Source organism: Ursus maritimus, unplaced genomic scaffold (assembly GCF_017311325.1).
Source record: "Ursus maritimus isolate PB19 unplaced genomic scaffold, ASM1731132v1 scaffold_2, whole genome shotgun sequence".
NCBI classification, from domain to species: domain Eukaryota; kingdom Metazoa; phylum Chordata; class Mammalia; order Carnivora; family Ursidae; genus Ursus; species Ursus maritimus.
In genome coordinates, this window is record NW_024424452.1 from 78,626,656 (window position 1) to 78,649,242 (window position 22,587).

Consider the following 22,587-nt stretch of genomic DNA (forward strand, 5'->3'; position numbering starts at 1 on the left):
AAGACCGGAGCATTCTCTCTGAGTTTTTCTCAGCCATCCTAGAAACATGGTCTCTTCTGTTTGGATGCCTGATCCATACTTAGTTTTCCCCAAGGCTATATCTGTCATGGGTTTTGGTCTTAATTTCTCCTTGCCATACGCATTGTCCTGTGTGAGTCCCCTCGTGAGCCATTTTACCTCTGCTGGTCTTTGACTTTTCTCACCTAACTGTTGTCCATGGATCAGCCTGTCTCTCTCTGAATCTGCATCGCCCACCCCATGCACTAACAGCTAGAAGCTTCCGTGTAAGGCTCCACAGCTTCATCTTATCCGTCTACACAGCCTCCAACCGAGTGCTGTTGTGACACCTGAAAATGCGTAAGAAGCATTTAGAAAGAGCGTGCACGTTGATGCCATTCATGTCTGAATTCAGATCATGGCTCTGATCTTAGATGTGTGCCCCAGTCAGGTTATTTGATCTCTCCAAACTTCATTGCCATTATCTGTAAAATACTAATTGTGAGGATCAGAGATGCCGAGTGCCTGCTACGCAGTTGGCGTTCAATTAGAGCAGCGGCCCCCCAGGTGAGCCGGGAGGGGGACGTGGCTTTTGGTAGTGATGCAACAATCATAACTAGAGATTAGGTTTGGAGAGAGTATCCACACACGTTCTTTCTTCACCTTCTTTACGATTGTGATGTGCTCCCACGTGCAGGCCGAAGACAAGGCAGACGTGTTGAATAAGGAGCTCCTCTTGACCAAACAGAGGCTGGTGGAGACTGAAGAAGAGAAGAGGAAACAAGAGGAAGAGACAGCCCAGGTAAGAGGCATCGGTGGGCTTTCCTTTCCACAGGTGTGTTGGCATGAGGAGTTGATTAATAGCAAGAAGTAAAATTAAACTTACTCTCAATTGGCGGTGATGTTGAGGCAGGACACGTGAGTAGCGCCGGGTCTCGGCATTTCGTTTGAAGGGCGGTAGAAGTAGAGGCAGAAACTGATTTCTCCCCTGGAACAGGTTTCAGGAATCTGCCTTTACTCAGATGTCTAGTGGGAGTGTGAAGTTTCCTCTAAGTTTAGCAACTTGGAATTCCGATCCAAGAGCTTTGACGAATCCGCACTTTGCGTCCTGTCTCCACGCTAATTGACTTCAGCGGCGTTTGAGAGGCTGGGGAGCGGGAAGCCTGCGGGGATCTCTGCCGCAAGGTGCTCAGTCAGTCCCGCTCGGTTTTCCTGATTCATGCCTTAGACGGGGCGCCAGCGTTCCTGGCAGAGCTCTCAACCCCTCTTCCCCGGAGAAGGGAAGAAAGCAGCCCTTTGGGAACCGGCCTGGACATTAGCATCCTCCAGTCTCCCCATGAGTTGAGGCTCATCCGCTGGGAGACGCGCCGCCTGCCCAGGCCTCCCGCATACGGACAGGAGGGGCCTCTCTGCTCGAGGAGCTGGGACTTCGGCCTTTCTGAGGAAGAGCGGGGCCGCCTCACCAATGCTCTCCGTCCCTGCCAGTCCCAGCCAGGCATGATTCACTCATTTATTTTAATGAGTTTCTTTCCAAGACATCAAAAGTACTAAATATAAAACAGAACACAAAGCATTTCAAAGACTTGTATCCAAGCAGAAAAAAGTCCGCTGAAGTTACTAATGAAGGGATGTATCATTTAGCACCTTCCAGGGTTAATAAAAAGCGTTCCATGATTTTTTTTTAATTGGAAAATTATGAAATGACTCTTGGCATTTAGCATAGGCCAAGTTTTGTGGGTTTTGTTTTTTTTTTAACATAGTTAAATTGTTTTAGTAACTGACAATCCAGTTCGAGCTAGGCCTTTTGATGGGTTTTGTGTTTTTCTTTACCTCCTGCCGTTTTGGGACCCAATTCAGTACTTTAGGTAAAGAATGAAGCTGTTAGCAAATTAATTAATTTAACCCATGCTTCTTCCCTCCCTTTATGTGTATGTGTGTGTGCGCATGTATTTGCATATGTGCCTATATCCTGCTTTAATCATTATGGTACCTTCGTGAGACAGGGATTATTCTCTTCATTTGCCAGATAAGGAAACCATGGTTTAGAGAAATTAAGTGACACTTGCTCAAAGCCTCTCAGCTTTCTAAGTTTGTCCTGAAGTCTGTGGTGTCTTATCATAGGAGAGGAGAAAGGTGTGATTTGCATCCATAAATTACGTAAGATAGAGAATAGAGACTAATATAAACAACTAACTTTGAATCAATATAACCTGTAAGTTGCTTTTAGAATTTAAGAACATAGCAAATATGAAGAAATTCGGAAAGCTTCTAAGGATAAGGAGTCCAATGATAAACCACGGTCATTTGTGAATTAGCAAATATAGCAAATACCCCATGTATAATTTGGGATGCTGCAAGCAGAATTTAATTTATTCTGATTATGTACTTTAAGATTAACCAGAGTAGTTTTGTGTGTGTTTGTTCGGTCAACGACTTGGAAGAACTGAATTCTTTTTCCTCGTCTGGTGGCACCTGAGTGATTACTGCCCTACCTTCCTTGATACCTAGAATCCCAGAGTTGCTGGGCTACAAAAATAAGTGTGTTTTTCAGCTCGGCGTTCTTGGTTTAGCATTTCTGTGACTGTAACAAGTACTCGCATTATGTGTCATGCTGGCTCCTTCTAAAGTCACTGTTCAGTCCCTGAATCTCCTGACCTCCAAAGCTCTTATCTTCCTCCAACTTTTTCTGACTCCAGTCTCGAGAGCTTCCTGCTCCCACCTTCAGAAAGGCACCAGCAGGGACAGGACGGGGCTGTGAACAGAAAGGCCGAGAATGCTTCTTCACTCACTGATTATATGGCAGTCAGAGTACACACAACAGGGCCTGGGTGTTTTGGGTTTTTTTAGACTCTCATAAGAATAAAGATAGCTTCCGGGCACCCGGCTGGCTCAGACGGGGGAGCATGTGACTGTTGATCTCACGGTTGTGAGTTCAAGCCCTACATTGTATGTAGAGATTCCTTAAAAATCTAAAACAAAAAGAAAAAGAAGAAGAAATAAAATAGCTTCTGAATTTATTTATTTAACAATATATTTATAAAGTTAGTGGTAAGGATAAGCAGTTGTATAATGTATAATGTATAAGCTCATATCTCTTATACGTTACAGGAGAGAAAGAAAGATGTCTGCATCTCTGGAGATGATCGGGTTTTTCTTCATGTAGTTGTAGTTGTTTACATTGGTCTTAACCAAATCAGGCCGATCTTAATATAGGTGTTTGTGGAAATTGGGCTTTCGATTAAGGCTCAGTGTTTCTCATTCTCTCTCTAGCTAAAAGAAGTCTTCCGGAAACAGCTGGAGAAGGCCGAGTACGAGATAAAGAAGACCACAGCTATCATTGCTGAGTATAAGCAGGTATCGTGCCACTGTGGTTTGCGTTGCTATAAAAGTGATTATGTGTATTGTTTTTCTTTGGGGTGGGGAAAAGAAACATTTTTGTCTTTAGAGTTTCCAAAAGAGTGATTGTACACCTTCATTAAATTTGGTGGCTTCCTCTCTCCTCTGAAATAAACAGTGATTGGACATGCTTGCTGATAACGTGGGAGGTGTAACGGGAGCAAAACGATCTGTTGGCTGTTTACGATGTTTGGTAGATTCAGAGGAACAGGAAAGTTGATCGTTACCATTGGGATCCTGTCTGCCCTCCTCAGAAGCACATTTCCAGGAGACCTCACTAGTAATATTTGCCTCTTTGCCAAAGACTAAAGTTTAGTGCTGGTATCAAACGACAGTATCTGGGGAATCAGTGTGTCTTTTGCTGTCACAGTATAGAGTGTGGGAGCTCTTTTTCCCAGGTGGCTATGTGGCCTTACCCAACGATGGCCAAGGCCACCAGGAAACCTTCTGTTGGGAACCTTTGATCTCTTAGTGGAAGGTTTGCTCTCCTTGAGGATGTTCCTGGCCCCATCACCAGAATGCTCCCAGAAAGGCCTCATTCCAGCTTGAGTAGTATCGTCTTGTCTCTACTGCTCATGCTGGACGTGGCAAGGACTCGCATTGCTGAGAAACCCTTGAACAGACTGCTGCAGTTCCAGCTTTCCAGAATTAATCAAGGCACCATGTGTCACCTGCTTATCCTAAGAACATCCCTGGGGTGTCTGCTTCATGTAGGAGTTTGAAGTCTGATTCCTATTCTTTTTTAAAATGTGCTGCTTATAAATAAAATTTATGTTCCTCATGGAAAATTAAGAAAATGTAGAAAAGCACAAAGAAAACACCACCCCCACCCCCGCTTAACCTTGCCAACTAGAAATAGTCACTGTAATATACTGAATATGCGCTGTTGCTGTATAAATAAAAATGTCATTTATATTGTTTATGCTAATTTTTGCAACTGGTTCACTTCATATATTGTGAACATCTTCTCAGAAGGATTTTCCTCCTTCATGGAAGATTGCTTAGAAATAAGGCTACAGAGCTGTCTTACTCTCTTTGATGATAATCAGTATGTATTTATTTAATACCTGCTATCCGAGAGGCTTGGTTCTTTGGGGGAGTAAAAGATTAAGTCAGTTTTTCTCCTTTAGAAGCTGATCTTGTAAAGGGGAGATATACCTGTGCACAAATAAGAGAAAAGGGAGCTTACTGGCCCTGGGAAATGAAACCCTTCCTGGAGGAGGGGTGATTCGAACTGTGCTTCAAAGGCCAGGCGTGATTTGGGTATGTGGAGGCAGAGAAGGAGGATAGAAATGGGGAAAAGAGGAACAGCACATGCAAAGGCATGGAGGTAGCTTAGTGAACAGAAATAGTTTTGTTTGTCAAGAGTTTCGAGTACAGAAAAGAACAAAAGTGAGTTGGGTCCCAGTTCAGGGAGGGCCTTCGGGTTAGACAGAGGAGTTTGGATTTTATTCTGTTTACAGCAGGAATGTTTGAGCAGGAAAGTGGCACAATCAGGGACATATTGTTGGCACTGATCTATCCCAGTGAGAAATGTGGCACCAAGTAGAGAGACCCACAGGCAAAGATACAGACCAGTAAGAGGCTAACAGCAGAGTCCAGGTGAGAAAATGGAGGGCCCTGCACTAAAATAAGTAGTAATGAAAATGGAGATGAGGAAGACACACAATATAGTCATTTTTTGCTGGACAAGGGGAAAAACTGAAGGTGATCCCGAGATTTTCCATTTGGGTAACTAGAAGGGATGGCTTAACATTAACCCATCTAAGGAATATTAAAGACCTTGTGCTGTGGAACTTGCCATCTCTGCAAATGGGTTTTTTTCAATCACCACATTAGGCCATGGGTGGCCACCATATGCAGCACTCTTCAAAATAGTAATCCTTGGGACTGTTCTTGAATATTATCTGGCAGGCACTACCAGTAATGTAAAAGGCAACAGACCCATCTGTCTGAAGATAATTAGGATATAAAACATAATCCAAATGCATTCTGTAGTTGGAATTGGCTGTGATTGGCTTTATTTTGGAATCTTTGGGGTTATTTGAAAGGGTATATGGTTTGCCAAAATTACTAGGGAGATTGCTTCTTTTTCACATCAGCCAACACAGTCCTATTCATTATTTCCAGGCTTGAATCTGGAGAAATTGGAAACAACTCTACAAGCAGGCCCTGGTCTCTAGAGCCATTTTTTAATAGATTGGGATTTTTTCTTTTTAAAGATTTTATTTATTTATTTATTTATTTATTTATTTATTTATTTATTTGATAGAGAGGGAGCACAAGCAGGGGGAGGGGCAGAGGGAGAGGGAGAAGCAGAAGCAGACTCCCCAGTGAGCAGGGAGCCTGATGTGGGGCTCCATTCCAGGACCTAGAGAGCATGACCTGAGCCGAAGGCAGAGTCCGAGCCAACCAAGCCACCCAGGTGTTCCTGGGTTTTTGTTTTTGTTTTTTTCAAATGTCTGTTTTGACGGACATCTGCCTTCAGCTCAGGTCATGATCCCAGAGCCCTGGGATACAGAGTTGTAGTCCCATCCATCCCCCCCACCCCCCAGCTCAGTGGGGAGTCAATGCTTCTTCCTCTCCCTCTGCCCTTGCCCTCACTTATGCTCTCTCTCTTTCTCTCTCTCTCTCAAATAAATAAAAATCTTTTTTTAAAGTATGTTTTGAGGGGCGCCTGGGTGGCACAGTGGTTAAAGCGTCTGCCTTCGGCTCAGGGCGTGATCCCGGCGTTCCGGGATCGAGCCCCACATCAGGCTCCTCCGCTATGAGCCTGCTTCTTCCTCTCCCACTCCCCCTGCTTGTGTTCCCTCTCTCGCTGGCTGTCTCTATCTCTGTCAAATAAATAAATAAAATCTTTAAAAAAAATAAAATAAAGTATGTTTTGATAATAGAGGTAGATCTTTTATGTTTTTTGTTCAAATTGCATTTTAAAATTTGACATCCCCTAACTTTTTTTATTCCACTTTTCAAAAATAAAAGATCCGTATGTCACTCAAAGAATTTGAACATCTAGTATTTTAAGTAAATGGTTTTGTTTGGTTGGTTGGTTGGTTGGTTTTGGCTTTGAAAGCACTTATTTCTACCTGCTCCTAGTTAGTACTTGTTAGCACCTTATTTCAGAATCAATAATGAGATTTTCTTTAATAAGCACTTATTATAGGCCAGGTGCCATATTGAATCCTTTGCATACATTTTTCCCCCATCGATTGTCACAGCACAGCACTATGTATTTATGAGGGAACTGAAGCTCAGAAATGTTAGTGAATTCGCCCAAGGACACACTGCTGGAAAGTACTAGAGCTGGACCCCAGGCTTATCATTTCACGCTATGTTTCCAAACCAGTTGATCAGAATTTTAGCCTTCATTATTTTCTGGTCATTTTAACTCTGTTTTATCCCCTCTGCCACTTCTTTTTTTTTTTTTTTTAAGATTTTAATTATTCATTTGACAGAGAGACAGCCAGCGAGAGAGGGAACACAAGCAGGGGGAGTGGGAGAGGAAGAAGCAGGCTCCCAGCGGAGGAGCCTGATGTGGAGCTCGATCCCAGAACGCCGGGATCACGCCCTGAGCCGAAGGCGGACGCTTAACCGCTGTGCCACCCAGGCGCCCCTGTGCCACCCAGGCGCCCCCCCTCTGCCACTTCTTAATGAAACTTTAGGTCATTGAAAACAGAGACTCTCTCAGTGGCTGTCCACAGGAGAAGTTTCTGGTCCAGAATTCTTTTCATCGGGTTTCCAGAATGGTACTTTGCACAAAGTGGATACTCAGCAAAGATTCTATAGATTCCAAAATAGGACAGGAATTCACTGGAAATAGTCACAAAGTCTAGTGACAGAAAGAAATCAGATTACCCGTGTGTTTTTCTACTAATTAAGATCAAAATATGCTTTATTGCAGGGAACACTGTCGGGCTCTGTTGCTGTGCACTGATAGCATTTGCAGGGCTGTTCTTTTGCAAAATCTCTTCTAGCGTCAGAGAAGCCAGAGCAATGCATGAGTTGATACACTGATGTGCACATGAGAACTGTTCTGTTTTCTAGTAAAGACACTCCTTTCTTTTCTTCAGATCTGTTCCCAGTTAAGTACCAGACTGGAGACACAGCAAGCAGCCAGCAAGGAGGAGCTGGAAGTGGTAAAGGTGAGGAGGCGTGAAATAGCTCTGTGGGATGGTTTCTTCCGAATGCACCCAGTCTCCAGTCAGTACCTGATAGGAAGATCCCAGTGCGTGAGGATGCCCCCAAGGCAGGACAGGTTACGACGTCACACCCATCCTGCCCCTCCTAGGAACAGTGGTGAACAGAATCTGTCTCTGACCCCGGTGTGAGCCTCTTCCCTGCCCGAGGAAAGGTGGTGTTCCCGTCAATCTCAGGGGGTCGTCAGAGGCAGGTGGTAGGAGTTGAGCCTTGTCACAAGAGGCCCCCGGGTGGACGCCTGGGAGCCCTCAGCATCCCGACTGTGCCTGAGTGGATGTGGCTTCGGGGTGCGACCGAGGAGGATCATTCCATTGCTCTCCACCAGTTTTCTAGAGGGTTGTTTTTAAAGAAAACTGTAGCCTTTATTTATATGCTGCCCCCTGGTGGTAAAACTCCGTTTGTTGCTTCTGCGAGAAAAGCGATGGGTTCTTCCATAAAACAGCAACGGGAAAGCAAAGGCATTGGTGTTTGAAGCCGCCGTGTTGGCCGGCCGGCTGGGGGGCCCGCATGAGGGGAACCCGCCGGAGTGCCCCTTGGGTGTGTGATGCTAGTGGGTAAATGCATTCTAGGCACGTTAGCATGTAACTGAACGACCTGCCCAAGTTACTTACCTCTCCAAGCTGTTTTTTGTATCCTGTGCGATAGAGACAACATTACCTGCCTCGGCGGGTTATTTTGAAGATTAAATAAGACAACATATATAAAGTGCTTAGCTTTGTAGTTGGCATGCAATCAACACATTTTTATAAGTTTATAACCTGAGAATCTGAGACATGGGAACTGAAAATATGAACTGTGTTCTGACTTTGTATTCCAAGTGGCTTTTTCTTATTTCACGTTCTGAAACAGTCTGAGGTTATTAGTGACTGTGATGTTGGCCATCTCCCTGCCCAAACCTGCTGAAATGTTGGGTTTATGTCTTCCCTCTCTGGTCTGCCTTTAGCTTTTCCCCCCTTAGCCTTTATCATCCTTTTGAAAATTTTTTTTATACTGACTGACACTCAGTTGATGGGGCGCCTTGGCATAAAAGGGTTAACTATCCTGAACTAAAATCTTCACGGAAATAAAATGAAATGGATATGGATCACTCAGGGTTTTATGGACCATCTAACTGTGCGCAGCTGTTAGACTTCTGTTGTTTTACAGAAGTTATACTAACAAAGAGTTTAGAATTTTCCTGCAGGAGCAAGTTGTGCATGTGAAACGTTTAGGGGATAGTTCAGAAGCACGTAAGTCAGCACTGAGTTGGACGGTACTGACAAGCAGGGTCATAGAGAAAGCAAAATCGTAAGAACTACAGACCGAAGATGACTTTGTGGAGGAGGCTGGACTGAAGCAGGAGGGGTGGAATTCTGCTAGAAGGATTTAAAAAGGACATTCTGGAAGACGCTGGGAGTGAAGACCCAGAAATCAGAGTGAACCTCATTAAGGAGACTGATGTGCTTCGAGTGTGTATTAAGGAGTAGAGAGAAATACTGGATGAGGAGGTAGGGTTGTCTCTGAAAGGCCGTGATATTCAGGCAGAGGAACGTGAACTTGTTTCAGCTGAATAAGGAACAGCTAACACCGACTAAACACTTACTGTGTACTTTTTCAAGGATTATCCATTTAACCCTCCCAACTTCCTGAGAAGGTAGACGCTATTGTATCTTCTTCTTCTTTTTTAAAATATTTTATTTATTTATTTGACGAGAGAGAGAGCGAGTGCAAGCAGAGGGGGCAGCAGAGGCAGAGGGAGAAGCAGACACCCCGCTGAGCAGGGAGCCCGATGCGGGTCTCAATCCCAGGACCCTGGGATCATGACCTGAGCTGAAGGCAGATGCTTAACCGACTGAGCCACCCAGGCGCCCCTATTATATTTCTTCTTTTTAATGATTTATTAGATCTTGTTTTTCCTGATGGTGCTCACCAAAACAGGTCATTCATGATCTCAAGGTCACAGTAAGCAGTAAGGCCGGGAGTTGAACTCAGGGAGTGAGACCCCACCCTCCATACCCTCAGTCACTGTACTGTCCTGCAGCCTCTTGCCCCAGTGCTGCTGCCTTTTCTTGTTCGGCACGGTGCTGTAGCTCTTGATGTTTCCACCCCCCCAGCACCATTCCCCCTGCAGGTAACCCTCCGTGCTAGAATTAGAATGAGCGCTCCCTCTCACTCTGTGTATCAGTTTAGAATTAGATTGGCCACATAGAGGAAACCCAAAATAACACTGGTTTAAACACAAAAGATGTTGATTATCTCATGTAAAAAAAAAAAGTCTAGGGCTAGAAAGATCCTTGGTTTTATCAGCAATCCATGCTCGTCAGTTATTGGTGACCCCAACCCTTGGCACAGGCTTCCATCCTCAAGGTCACCTGAAAGTCAAACCTGTCCGCTGGAGTGGCCTCCATCACGCTCACCTTCCAGGGTAGAATTTTAGGCCAGAAGGCGATAGAGGGTACAAGGGCCCACCTCCGACTGGGTGAGCTCTCAGTGGCCTTCCTTAAAGCTCCATTCCACACCTTGCTGGCCTGTCAGGACTGAATTTCATGGCCTCGCTTAGCTTCAGGGGAATGTGGGAAATGGCGCCTTCTAACTGGGCAAACCGCCAGCCCAAATAAAATCAGAGTTCTGTTGGTAAGGAAGACGGGGAGAGGGATGCGGGCTGGGAAGCCGCAGCCCCCACACACCTCTGCTCTTCAGCACGCCGGCCGGGCTGCAGCCTCGTGAGGCTCACTGCTCGCGCTCCAACGGGGAGCACACGGTGTAGCGAATGCATTTCTATAGGACGAAATCGGGATTCGATAGCCTTGCATTTGGGAACCTTTATAACAGGCCATGGAGAACCCTTGTCCCTTCCTGCCTCTCACTGCTGTGCCATTTCCGCTCTGCTGGAGCCCCTCAGATGCCCCGCAGTTCTCTGAAGGGCCAGTGTCTTCGCACACAGTGTTCCCCCTGCTGAAAGGTCCTCCTTCCTCAGGGAGTCTGTTCCTGCAGATGGTTCAGCCTAACAACTGCTTACCCAGCCTGGTAAGCTTGTAATCACTTAAGACCCAGATCAAAAGCCACCACTTTAACATTTTATTTAGTCAACAATAAATATATACAACAGATACATGCTGTGTGCCTATTTAGTGCCAGTGGTGGGCTAATTGTTCGTATAGGTTCTGGAGAGAGTCACAGGATATCTTTTAAGTGTCTAATGAATATTAATCAGGGAGGAATCTGAAGAGTGCATGAAGGATGGGATAAGAAAGCAATCAGGGTTTGTGTTGTAATGAGCACTGGGTATTCTCTAAGACTGACGAATCACAGACCTGTACCCCTGAAACCAATAAGACATTATATGTTAATTAAAAAAACATTTAAAAAAAGCCATCGGGGGGCTGAGAAGGTGACTTCTAGGGATTCAGGCCTGGGATGAGGAGAGCTTGGACATGTCAGAGAAATAATAAGTTAATGACCAGCTGAATACGGAATGAGGGAGAAGGTAAAGAAAAGATGACCCCAGAGTTGGGGTGTGTGTGTGTGTGAGAGAGAGAGAGAGAAGAAAGGAGTATAGTTTCGGTTATGGACATATTATAATATGTAGTAGTACATTAAAATACAAATACTCTGTAATATCTTTTAGCTCTAAACTAGTTTTGGAGATATTTTAGGAAAACAGTAGCACCGCCATCTTGAGGAGCTGCTGCTGTCAGTGCTGTGCGCCTGATTGGCAGGCCAGGCATAAGGCAGAGTTTACGTTCATCACCTTGAACAGTAATGATCCTCTTTGCTTAAAGCTGAACCGAACGACATAAACTCTGTTGCAAGCATAGATTTGGGTTAGTCACGATGACCTTTCTCAGTCTACTGTGGGCGAGCTACTTAAACTCTGAGTTTCTCCACTTAGAGTGGGGATGAGAAGAGTACATGTCTTACAGTAACTCTGGGATTCAGAAGACACTGCATGGAGAGCCTATGGCATGGGGCTCTAGAAAGACGAATGGCAGCACAGAATTTCTAGAACAGGTTTCACAGAGATGCTCTAATATTTTCCATTTGCAGGTCTCTCTAGAGACACCTTAAGAGACAAGGAGCAGCTAACTTGCACAGTCGGGTTTTGTGCTAAAACCATTTTGGTTGCAGCACAAGAAAAGTAATTACCTTCAGAAGTGGGCCTGCCTTTGAGGACCACAAGCAGTGTCTCCATGTGAATCATGTCCTCTTGTTTCAGGAAGTTATTTCTGCCGTGAAGTCGTTTGATGGGGGTTCTCTCTTTGGCTCTTTCAGGGTAAAATGATGGCCTGTAAGCACTGCAGCGACATTTTCAGCAAAGAGGGTGCTCTGAAGCCCGTGGCTGTCAGCAGGGAGGAGCCGGGGGTGGACCTGGATGATGAGAAGGACTCCCTGAAGAAGCAGCTGAGGGAGATGGAGCTGGAGTTGGCGCAGACCAAACTGCAGCTGGTGGAGGCCAAGTGCAAAATCCAGGTCGGTGACCGGCGACGAGCTCACAGGAGAAGAGAAACAGCCCGTGCTCTCGACACATTCTCGTCCCTCGGAATCCGCCCAAACAGCTCAGCGCCGAAGATGTTCCCACATACGATGAATACATTCTTTGCCCACTGATACGTCGTCCACAGTCACATTTTACAGCATGATTTCTAAACAGTGACATAAACACATAGTTTTAAATGCAAATGTAATAATGAAAATGACACCCTGCGAGAACGTAAGCATATGCTTTTGTAGTTACCCTGAGAGTTCTCTTGCCGAGGTACCTTCTCACTGAGCTTCGGCCACTGTGGTAGCTGATCCTGAGAATGAGAGGCCAGACCTTCTCTGTTGTCCCTGCCCTGACAGGTGAACAGTGGCTGACACCCATTCTTCACTTTTGGAGTTTTTTCTCCTTCCTCTTTACCTGACTTTACCAAATCCCTTTCCCCAAAAATCTCTGTCCATATCAGAAGATAACATAATTAGAAAAACAGTCCTGGCTTCTGGTGGACTGTTCCACATTTCCTTTTTCCCAGGGTCCTTACCCACCGCCATAACCTGCCATGTTTCTAACCTGGGCCACGTCAGTGACCCTTAACGGCTTCTGTGCTAGACCTGGGGTGTTCTCAGGGGCGAAGGCCGTGTGTTTGGAATAGAACTCATTCATGCTTACGTCATCAGTAGAAGTTCAGTCCATCCATATGTCTGTTGTTTCAAACGTGTTGTAACCTAAGCCTAAATTTGGACCAAAAACACAGGGGGAAGAAAAGATAAAATGAGGTTTCATTTCACTGTTCAGAGGAAGCCAGATTCTGACTTTCAGTGGTAACTCTTTTAGTCTAAATAGTTTTCTTGCATTAAGAAGCCAGTTAAATCTCTCGTGGGTTTTGTGGGAGGACAGCTGTGGCTATACAGACCTGGGGATTCCAAAAAGCTATACTTTGGGTTTTTGGGCAGAGAGAAAACACTTTTATAACTCAGATGATTTTCTTTTCTTAATTAGGAACTTGAACATCAGAGAGGAGCCCTTATGAATGAAATCCAAGCTGCAAAAAACTCTTGGTTTAGCAAAACCCTGAACTCTATCAAAACGGCCACGGGCACCCAGCCACTGCAGCCACCGCTGGCCACCCAGCCACCCAAGGAGAGCACATAGTTCCAGCCTCACCCAAGCAGAAGAGCACAACGATCAAAGGGACAGAAACCCAGGAGGAGTCTCCCGGTGTCCCTTTGCAGGAAAGTAGAGGCCAGAAAGCAAGCCAGGATTCTCAGTAGCTCTCACTCTTTCTCGTTTGACACTTTGCAAAGGGATGTTATTTAAACTGACCTGAGTTATGTTGAATACCTGCTTTTGAGCTTCTTCATGGAAGGCCGTGTTCAGTTCCATCATAGTATTACCCATTATTTTATATGCCTGATGTTTAGTTGGAAATAAGTAATTCAGAACTAAATGCTTTTTATTTAGAACTAATTATTCATAATTACTTTTAACTTACATAAAAATGGAGATGTCTTTTATTCCAAGGTTGAAGTGATAGGATGATATTCGTCACAGCAAAAAAAAAGAAAAAAAAAAGAAAAGAAAAAGAAAAAAAAAAAGATTGAAATCTAAACCTCTTATCTTTTCAGGATTTATTCAGATAAAGCACACTGTGGGACCATTCATGACGACTGTCAGGTTTCTTCCTGAAAATGACTCCCTGGAAAACGATAATCCTGTCCAAAGACTAAACCTGGGATTGAACAGTCCCCCCAAAAAGAATGAGTTTATTTTCATTTTCTGTTGGGTATATCTGGAAATGAAGTGCCAAGAACCATGGAATAAGATAGACTATTGAGAAAACACCCTAGAGGAAAGGAACAGAGATTTTGATAAATGCAGGATAAGATGAATCATTCGGCCCTAGTATTCTAACAGGTCCTTCTGGGAAACTCTACACGGGAATTGCCGATTCCTACGTGTGAACACAGTTGTGACTTCCAGCAAACGTGAAGTCAGAGTGGCTATTGCGAGTTGTAGCTTTAGGGAACCGTTACTGGAGAAGCCTAGAAAGGCCCAGGTTCAGCCATTGTGCTTCAAATGAAATAGAGAACCAGGGACAGAGTATTTCATTTAATGTTGACATATATTTGCTAAGTAAACACTAATATACTCTACCTTTTTAAAGTTATGAAATGGGAAATAAAGGTCAGCTTCACATTATCTTAGTTTACTGTTAGACAACTTTTACTGATTTCTGCATCTCCCTAAAAATGTGCCCTTGGTACCCCAGATGAAGAGATGCAAATGAATTGGTAACATTTTTGATTGAATATAAAATCTTTATAGAAATACATATCTCATGGAAAGGTAAAGCTATTGTGTAAAAGTTGGTGGAAATAGTTTTTTTTCAATTATATTTAACATATATATATATATATATATATAGTCCTTGCAGGAAATCCTTTGGTAACAGCAAAACTAATTTTCCCATTTTCTAAGCTAGTTTGGAGGCTCTGGTCCTTACGCCAACCAAACTACCATCAGCTATGTACATTGATACTACATTTATTGATACTCATCCTTCGCTTCATTGTTGAACATAATTCTTTGCAAAGGATCTTAAACTCTGTAGCCAGAGTGATTCTCATCCGTGCCATATGTTGCAATTAAAAGTTACACATTCTTGGAAGTAAAAATTAAATAAGAGGCATCTCAACTCCAGGAGCATGCAGTATAAGTTGCTCATAGTAGATCCTTTCCTCCAAAATGATCATTAAACTCTAAAAAGTTAAGTCGCCTTCATTGGTAAGTGTTTATTATATCATCTACAACCCATAAAACTGAATGGATGTTATCCTTTGTTACACTCATCAAATAATACTTTTCTTACAGAATTGTGTTTTGTTCTGTCGTCTTTCATTATAATATTCATTTCCTGGTACCAAAAAGGAAAATAATCCAGCATTCTGAGTGTCTGTGTTGACTCTGATATTCCCTACTTGGTGATTTAGAAAAGGTAATCTCTTTTTTCGTTGTCGTAAAATATAATGGCTAGAAAATTGCATCTTGGTACTTGTTTCTGTAAATCATGTAGGATAATTTTTTAGCTTTGCTGGTACTTTATGCTTTGATTCCAAGAAGCCTTGTACAAGTTGCCTTATCAAATGGCCAGCTAAATTAAAGATGTTCTTTTATGTTTTGTGAATCTCATAGTTTTACTGTACAGAGCTCTTTTTAACTTCCAAAAGTCAGCACATTCCACAGAATGCCTAAGTTGCATCATTTTCCTTACGTGGTAGTTGAGGGAGAAATAGAATGGCTGTAAGTCCAGTCCTCACGTGTACACCTGCCTCAGTTCCAGAGCCCCTTACGTTTTTTTTTTTCTTTAAACAAAATCACCAGGTACATACATTCCAAATGTGTAATCTGTCTTTCGCATTTTCTCTTAACTCTTTCAAAATATTTTAATGGCAATCTGTAGATTTTTTTTTTTTTCTTCTCCAGTTCCATATCCTATGTGTACTGGTACCGTAAGTCTAAACTGTTCCTCACTGCAATGCCTTTGGGTCAGTAGCAATACTAGATAGAAAGAAAATTCAAAATTTGATGTATAATAGGATTTTTCCTTCAATATAATAGCACCACCCCAAGCCATATGTCTTTCCCCGTGTATTGTCTGAAAACTAGAGCACTCCCCGTATTAAGTAACTATTAGTTTTAATTTCACTTATTTTGAAATATATTTGAAAATTGCTACTCTGCTCTTGAATTTCTTTTAGAAAGACATCAATCAGCCCAGACATCTAGGAAATTTCCAAATATTCTAGATTGTTTTTCATCTTTTCCTAGGATATGTTGTATAATACATTCCTCCAGAAATCCAACACTTGCAGCATTCTGAAGAGTGATGATTTCTCTTTTCATTAAATTCTACAGGATAAATGAAAGGAACGAACTTCAATCTGATAGTTCAGTTCATTAGCTTTTATATCTTGAGACTCTTGTTAAACACATTCTTTGAAGCTGAAAAAAACCCAGCTGAATTTTGCAGTGCATATGTTTGCTAGCTTCCCACCCTGAGCCATGGCACAATTTGGTTATATTTAGTTACATATAATTTAATGCAAAGAAATTCTCAGTTACCTAATGTTCTGTGTATGAGTGCCTATCAAAACGCTGATAGGAATATCATATAGGCCTCTGGCCTCTCTTTCCCTCTCCCAGCTATTCAGTTCGTAATTTCTTCGTTGGCTTTCTTAAATTCCAAAGTAAAGTACAAAAGCAGTCTTTGTACTGATGTTGAGAATAGTTAATAATAATATTTATCTTGCTTCTTTTTTTCCCAAAAATTTCATTCTTCTGTACCTTTTGTTAATATTTATTCTTCTCAAACCCCTACTCCATTTTCTTAAACTATTTTTCAGTTACTGACTAGTGGCTTTATTTCCCAGTGAAAGTGAGAAAGACAAGTGCAGGCACAGTTCAGGGCATGAGATGAGAGATCCTGAAAGGAGCTGTTCAGTTCCTGAGGACGAGGCCCGCACGAGGAACTAATGTCCGGGACTGAGTTTTCTTCAGCTGAGATCAACCCACTGACGATTCTGACGTAGTTGTCTGATTTCAGGATCCCTTGAAGGGAGAAGGGAGCTTTAAAAAAATTAGATACCTTGTTTGTTTTCTCTCTCTGGGAAAGAATGCTTTTTACTTACTTAGCAAGAGGATTCTATTATAGAATTTACTCTTTAAAAAAAATTCCAACTCTTAAGATAGCTGCTTTTCTTGCTTCAGTTACAAGTAAATGAGAGAACGGACAAACGCTGTTGTTTGATTTGAACACTGTTCGACTTGTGTATGTGCGTGACTGGTAGAATTCTTCATAGAGGATCCCTGCCTCCTGTACGGCCAGGCGCCACGCCACTGAATACACACACGGCCAAACGAGAGTTCAGTGGCCTGTGTTTCCTACTCCCAGATACAAAACTATCTTCCCCTCTGGTTGCCCTGCTGATGCCACATGGAACTTGAACAGCCTTCCTCTCTTCTAGCAACTTCCATGTAACACAGGCAAAGCCCTTCATTTTAGGAATTTCCTTCTCTCTGCAAAAGTTACCAAAATGAATGCTTCCACGTGGGCCGCACCTCAACAGACGAGGCTCATGAGTTGTAACGAGAAGAGCGGATGTTTACAAGTGGCCGAGTGACTCCAGTCAGGTGTCCCCTTCCCGGCTTCCGTCTGAAAGACTACATGTCAAGCGTATCTCTGAATGAATTTGTTACCTGTTATAAAAACATCTTCATCAACATGTCCCATTCTCCCCACCTCCATCCTTAGTTTATCATTAGTAGTATTCTGAAAACTTTAAGAAAAGAGAATCATTGAGTAGAAAATAAACATTTTAAGTTACTTTCCTTTTTCATTGGCAATAAGTTACTATGTAAAATCTTTTCCGTTAAAATGTAATTTTAATAACTATATATTATATATGGAATAAAATATAGGCAACTTAATTATAAGTATATAAATGCATCAAGACTCTGGTGTCATGAAAGCACAAGAATAAAGCTGGAGATGGTCCCAGAATCCAAGATGACCCAATAGCCTTTTGCACCAATTTCTCCATTTTTGGTATTTTGCATAATGTATGGATCTTCAGTTCAAGTGAAGGAAGAAGTTTCTCAATCAGCATCACTTCCCTTCTTTCAACTCCTACCTTTCCCTTGCTGAGGAGGTAGTAGAAATTCTGTACCATTTATTTTTGTGAATTCTATGATTTTCGTCCATGACTTCTCTAAAGAAAACAGGTTCTAGAATAAAGGAGTTGATTGGCCCAAACAGTGCTGACTATAAAAGAAACATGAGTGAGCAGCCTCTGTAAACACTGACCAATTAGATGTTTCCATAATTCCATGTATTATGTATAGTACATGCTATCAGTGTAAATGTAATGCTTGTTAAGAAAAGTGCAATTTATTGTACATTGTCCCAACAAATGTTTACTTTTATAACAGTTACGAACTTGGATTAGTATCTTGTTTTCATGTGTGAATGAAGCCTTGTGAAATAAACAAATTCAACCAAGAAGGTAACAAGGTGACTGTTTTTGTGAGTCCGTGATGTTTTCAATACTTTGTGTTGCCCCTTTGGCCCCATTAAGCAGTAATAAACATTTGTTCTGAAGTCCATATACGTCTTTTTGATTTGTTTCTAGTTGACTGTTCTGAATCATCTGAACCCAATGTTTATGTAACGCTTCTTCACGGACCCTAGACTCCAGTCCATTTAGAAAGAGACAGTATGCCAGGAGTTTGCTGCGGGCAAACCCTGCGGAAGGATGCTGTGCACAGCAGCACTGCCAAGGGCCCCCTTCTCTCTGTAGAGACTCCTTGGTTGCACGTACCAGACACTCTCACGGCTAAATAATCATAAGGCAATTAATTAAAAGGAATGGGTGAATTCATCTCCTAAAGGCCAAACAGGCCTGAAGAGGCGCTGGGACAAGGACTGGAATGCCATCAGGAACTTAAGCATAATCACATTTCTGCTCATCTTGCCAGGTAATGCTTACCTGCTGCTGCGTCTCCCTCTGAAAACAAGTTTCCCCGCTTCTTCGTGCACAGCTACCAAGTTCACATGTTTTCTCTTCAAGTGACCAGCAGAGATGGACTAGCATTTCCGAGTCCCAATTCCAAAGTCTCGCAAAAACCACATTGGCTAATCCTGGATGAGGCAGTTGCGGCCAAGTCTTCAAAGTACAGCACAGTGGGTGATGGCGCAATTCAAGCCGGACTCCAGAGGGGTTCTCGGAAGTGGAGGCATGGTGCAGAGAACCCCAATTTGCAGTTTGTCCTGGAAGCCCATGGAACCTAAGTGAAATCCAAGAGATTAGTCAGCTCCTCTTAGACTTCAGCATGCAGTAAGAATATTCAACAGAGATTGTAGAATTACAGTTTGAGGTTCAAACCCAGACTGCAGACCTCTTTTGTTTGGCCCACGTGGCTATTTTTTTATTATTATTATTTTAAAGATCTTTTTGTTTGTTTTTTAGTCATCTCTGCACCCAACATTGGGCTCAAACTCACTACCCCGAGCTCAAGAGTTGCCTGCTCTTCCAACTGAGCCAGCCCGGTGGCCTTGGTCCATGTGGTATTTTAAAAAATGAGAAATTGTACGTAAAAAGTAAAACCAAAATTATTCAGAAAATATCTAATGAATTTGGTAGTTAGAAGTCATGAGTGTTCTTAACATGAACAGTAAATGAAATTCAGGGTTCACTACTGATTAAAGTTTCTATACTTAGGTTACATGTTAAATTGTACATTTATGACCCATAGGGATGCAAATCCCTACTTTCTTTTCAGTGGAATGGATACTCCAGAGATTATATATGGCTTATTTCCCTGTAGGACATTAGCCAGTTTGTATCTAACTGTGCAACCTTACACTAACATTCCATTATTAAATTGTCCTGGGGCGCCTGGGTGGCTCTGTGGGTTAAGCCTCCAGCTCTCGGTTTCGGCTCGGGTCATGACCTCAGGGTTGTGAGACAGAGCTCCACACCAGGCTCCAGGCTTGGCGGGGAGTTTGCTTGAGATTCTCTCCCTCTGCTCTCCCCACTGCCCAAATAAATAAAATCTAAAAAACAGAAATAAGTTGCCTCTAAGTATCCATTATGCAAACACACTAGGATAACAGTTTTAATACCTGACTGGTTCCCTCATTAACTGAGTTGAATAAAATGTTTGTCACATGTTCCTTTTGTATTTGCATGGGATTCTTAATTTCACCTTTTTGAGATTTTACTGTAACGAAACTTTTGATTACTGTCAAAGGGAGACAGAACAACATATTTCAAAAGTTTTCTCGTAAGGAAGATTTGCAAGGAAGCTCAGGCTTTAGTATGGGCTCACCAAGTAGAAATTATAGTATTTAAATAACAAAAATAAAAATGAGACGCAGATTACCAGGTCTATTAAATTAATTCAAGCAAATTTACTGACGGCTTACTGCGCTAGTCTCTGTTCTAAGCGCTAGAAATGGGGTGAACAAAAAGATCCTACCTCTGTGAAGTTTAAACTAGCACAGAATTTTTCTCAACCTCAGAGAAAACAACTGACATTTTGGGCCAAAGAGTTCTTTCTTCTGAGCAATTAGAGCAGGAGGTAACCATTCACAGAGCTGAAGAGTAATTGGAGAAACTGATTTGGGGTGTGAAGACGATTGGGAGGAGATCTTTGTTGTGTGGTTTTTTTGTTTGTTTTCTTTTTTCAGATAAGCTAAATTTGATATACTTCTCAGACATCCAAGCAGAGACAGTCTGGAGCTCAGAGGAGGGGTATTGCTGAAGACACTGATATGGGAGTCACTGGATAATAGAAGGTATTTATAATCTTCTAACTTTAGTTAAAAATAGAACTGCCTTATCACCCAGCAACTAATTGCACTACTATTTACCCAAAAGATACAAAAATGCTGATTTGAAGGGGCACATGCACCCCAATGTTTATAGCAGCAATGTCCACAATAGCCAAACTATGAGAGCTCAGATGTTCATCAGCTGATGACTGGATAAAGATGTGGTTCATATATGCAATGGAATATTATGCAGCCATCAAAAAGAATGAAATCTTGTCATTTGCAACAATGTGGATGGAACTAGAGTAAATTATGCTAAGCAAAATAAATCAGAGAAAGACAAATACCATATGATTTCACTCATGTGGAATTTAAGAACCAAAACATGAGCATAGGGGAAGGGAAAGAAAATAAAATAAGATAAAAACAGAGAGGGAAGCAAACCATAAAAGACTCTTAACTATAGAGAATGAACACAGGGTTACTGGATGGGATAAAATGGGTGATGGGCACTTGCTGGGATGAGCACCTGGTGTTATATAGAAGTGATGAATACAAAAATTTCCTCCTGAAACCAATACTATATGTTAACCAACTTGAATTTAAATTAAAAAAAAAAAAAGACCAGTAATAAAAAATATATATATCTTCTAGTTAGGCTATCTGGCGAGGTGCGGGGAGTTGTCCCAGGTGCATAATCAAGCAAATTAGAAAAACACTGTATTACATCAAGCTTTCACGCAGTGCAATGGGCTATTTGTTCTATTAAGTATAAATAATTACAGGCTTTGGCTGGATACTTTTTAAAAAACAGGAATAATTAACATAAAACAAAATGCACAGATCTTAGGAGTACATTCTATCAATTTTGACAACTGTAACGTATCAGTGTAACATTGCATCTTCTCAGGAAAATTCCCGCCTACTTAAATATAACTTTTAGCTCAGTATAACATACAAAAAAATTGCACTCCAGTTTACAGCTCCATGAATTTCTACAAAGTGAACATACCTGTCACCAACATCCACATCAAGGCACAGGACATTTTCTGAACCTCAAAAGCCTCCTCGTGGCTCTGTCATTGTCCTCCCCATCCAAGGAAAGACTATCCTGATTTTCAACACCCTAACTAATGACTTTTGCTGGTTTTAGACTTCATTTAAGTAAATCCATAAACTCTTCTATCTGGCTTCTTTCCCTTAACGTCAGGTCTGTGAGATTCATGCATATTGTAAGTAGCTGTAATTTGTCTATTTTTTTTTTTTAATTTTTATTTATTTGACAGAGAGACAGCCAGCGAGAGAGGGAACACAGCAGGGGGAGTGGGAGAGGAAGAAGCAGGCTCCCAGCAGAGGAGCTTGATGTGGGGCTCAATCCAGGACTCCGGGATCACTCCCTGAGCCAAAGGCAGACGCCTAATGACTGAGCCACCCAGGCGCCCCTAATTTGTCTATTTTTGTACTGCACTCCAGAATCTTCTTCACTATGATAATGGCCAGCCTGCATTTTGCTAGTAGCTTTTTTCCTTCTCAGACTTGATGATTCTAATCGCTACCTTGGGCGATGTATAAAGCTGAGTGAGGGTTATTTGACTTCCCAGAGGTTACTGTTTGTTCCCAACCCTGCTGCCGAAGGCTAAAATGATACGAAATACAGGAGGAACATAATGTAATCCCAGGAACACTCAGCCTACATTTTCTCCAGTTAACAGCCTCAATTAAATCCAATTCAAACCTGGATTAGAATTAGTGTTGCAGAATGTTCGGTGAAGGGGGCGAAGGTGCCCTAGGAGCAATTCAACAGTCATTGAAGAATGGCGGGGCCACAAGTGGCCAAAGACGGGGGGAGGGGGGAACCTGGCATTAGCCGCTTTAAACCCTGGCTGTTCTACAGGGTCCCATCACGTGGCCAGAGCAACCGCACCTCCCGTGGCGCTCCGTGATGACGCCACCATATCGCAGACGCTAAATCGTGGTGAGTCTCCAGAGCGTCAGAACCCACTGAACACCGAACTATTCCCTTCAGGATCCTCCACGCTAACCATCTTCATTCTTTCCCGTTTTAACATAAAAAGGCTGTCCCTTCTCCCCGTTTTTGGTCCTTTTCTCACAGACGCCCACAAATATGCTTTAAATAAGATGGCTGCCTAGCCGACCCGGTGCCCTAAAGGGGACGGAAACAGCTGACTCTAGTCAACTTCCGATT

At 42.5% G+C, this 22,587-nt stretch overlaps 1 protein-coding gene and 1 long non-coding RNA gene across 6 annotated transcripts in view; one reads left to right on the plus strand and one right to left on the minus strand.

The window, feature by feature from the left end:
* The window catches only part of RABGAP1L (RAB GTPase activating protein 1 like), a 713,371-nt gene extending 695,251 nt beyond the window's left edge, over positions 1-18,120 (plus strand). For 4 of the 5 annotated variants that reach the window (XM_008696595.2, XM_040636234.1, XM_040636235.1 and 1 more), the window contains 5 exons: positions 695-799; positions 3,268-3,351; positions 7,464-7,535; positions 11,842-12,039; positions 13,049-18,120. In XM_008696595.2, the coding sequence (XP_008694817.2) occupies positions 695-799; positions 3,268-3,351; positions 7,464-7,535; positions 11,842-12,039; positions 13,049-13,201 (612 nt within the window). In that variant the 3' untranslated portion in view covers positions 13,202-18,120. The remainder of the gene's footprint in view (positions 1-694; positions 800-3,267; positions 3,352-7,463; positions 7,536-11,841; positions 12,040-13,048) is intronic. The other variant, XR_005836374.1, reaches the window with a different exon arrangement.
* On the minus strand, positions 12,046-22,573 carry LOC103668354. The gene is made up of 3 exons (XR_005836375.1): positions 21,394-22,573; positions 18,595-18,892; positions 12,046-12,780 (listed from the first exon to the last, which is right to left on the minus strand). It is a non-coding gene; the product is annotated as an uncharacterized LOC103668354 (long non-coding RNA).
* Between the last annotated feature and the right edge of the window lie 14 nt (positions 22,574-22,587).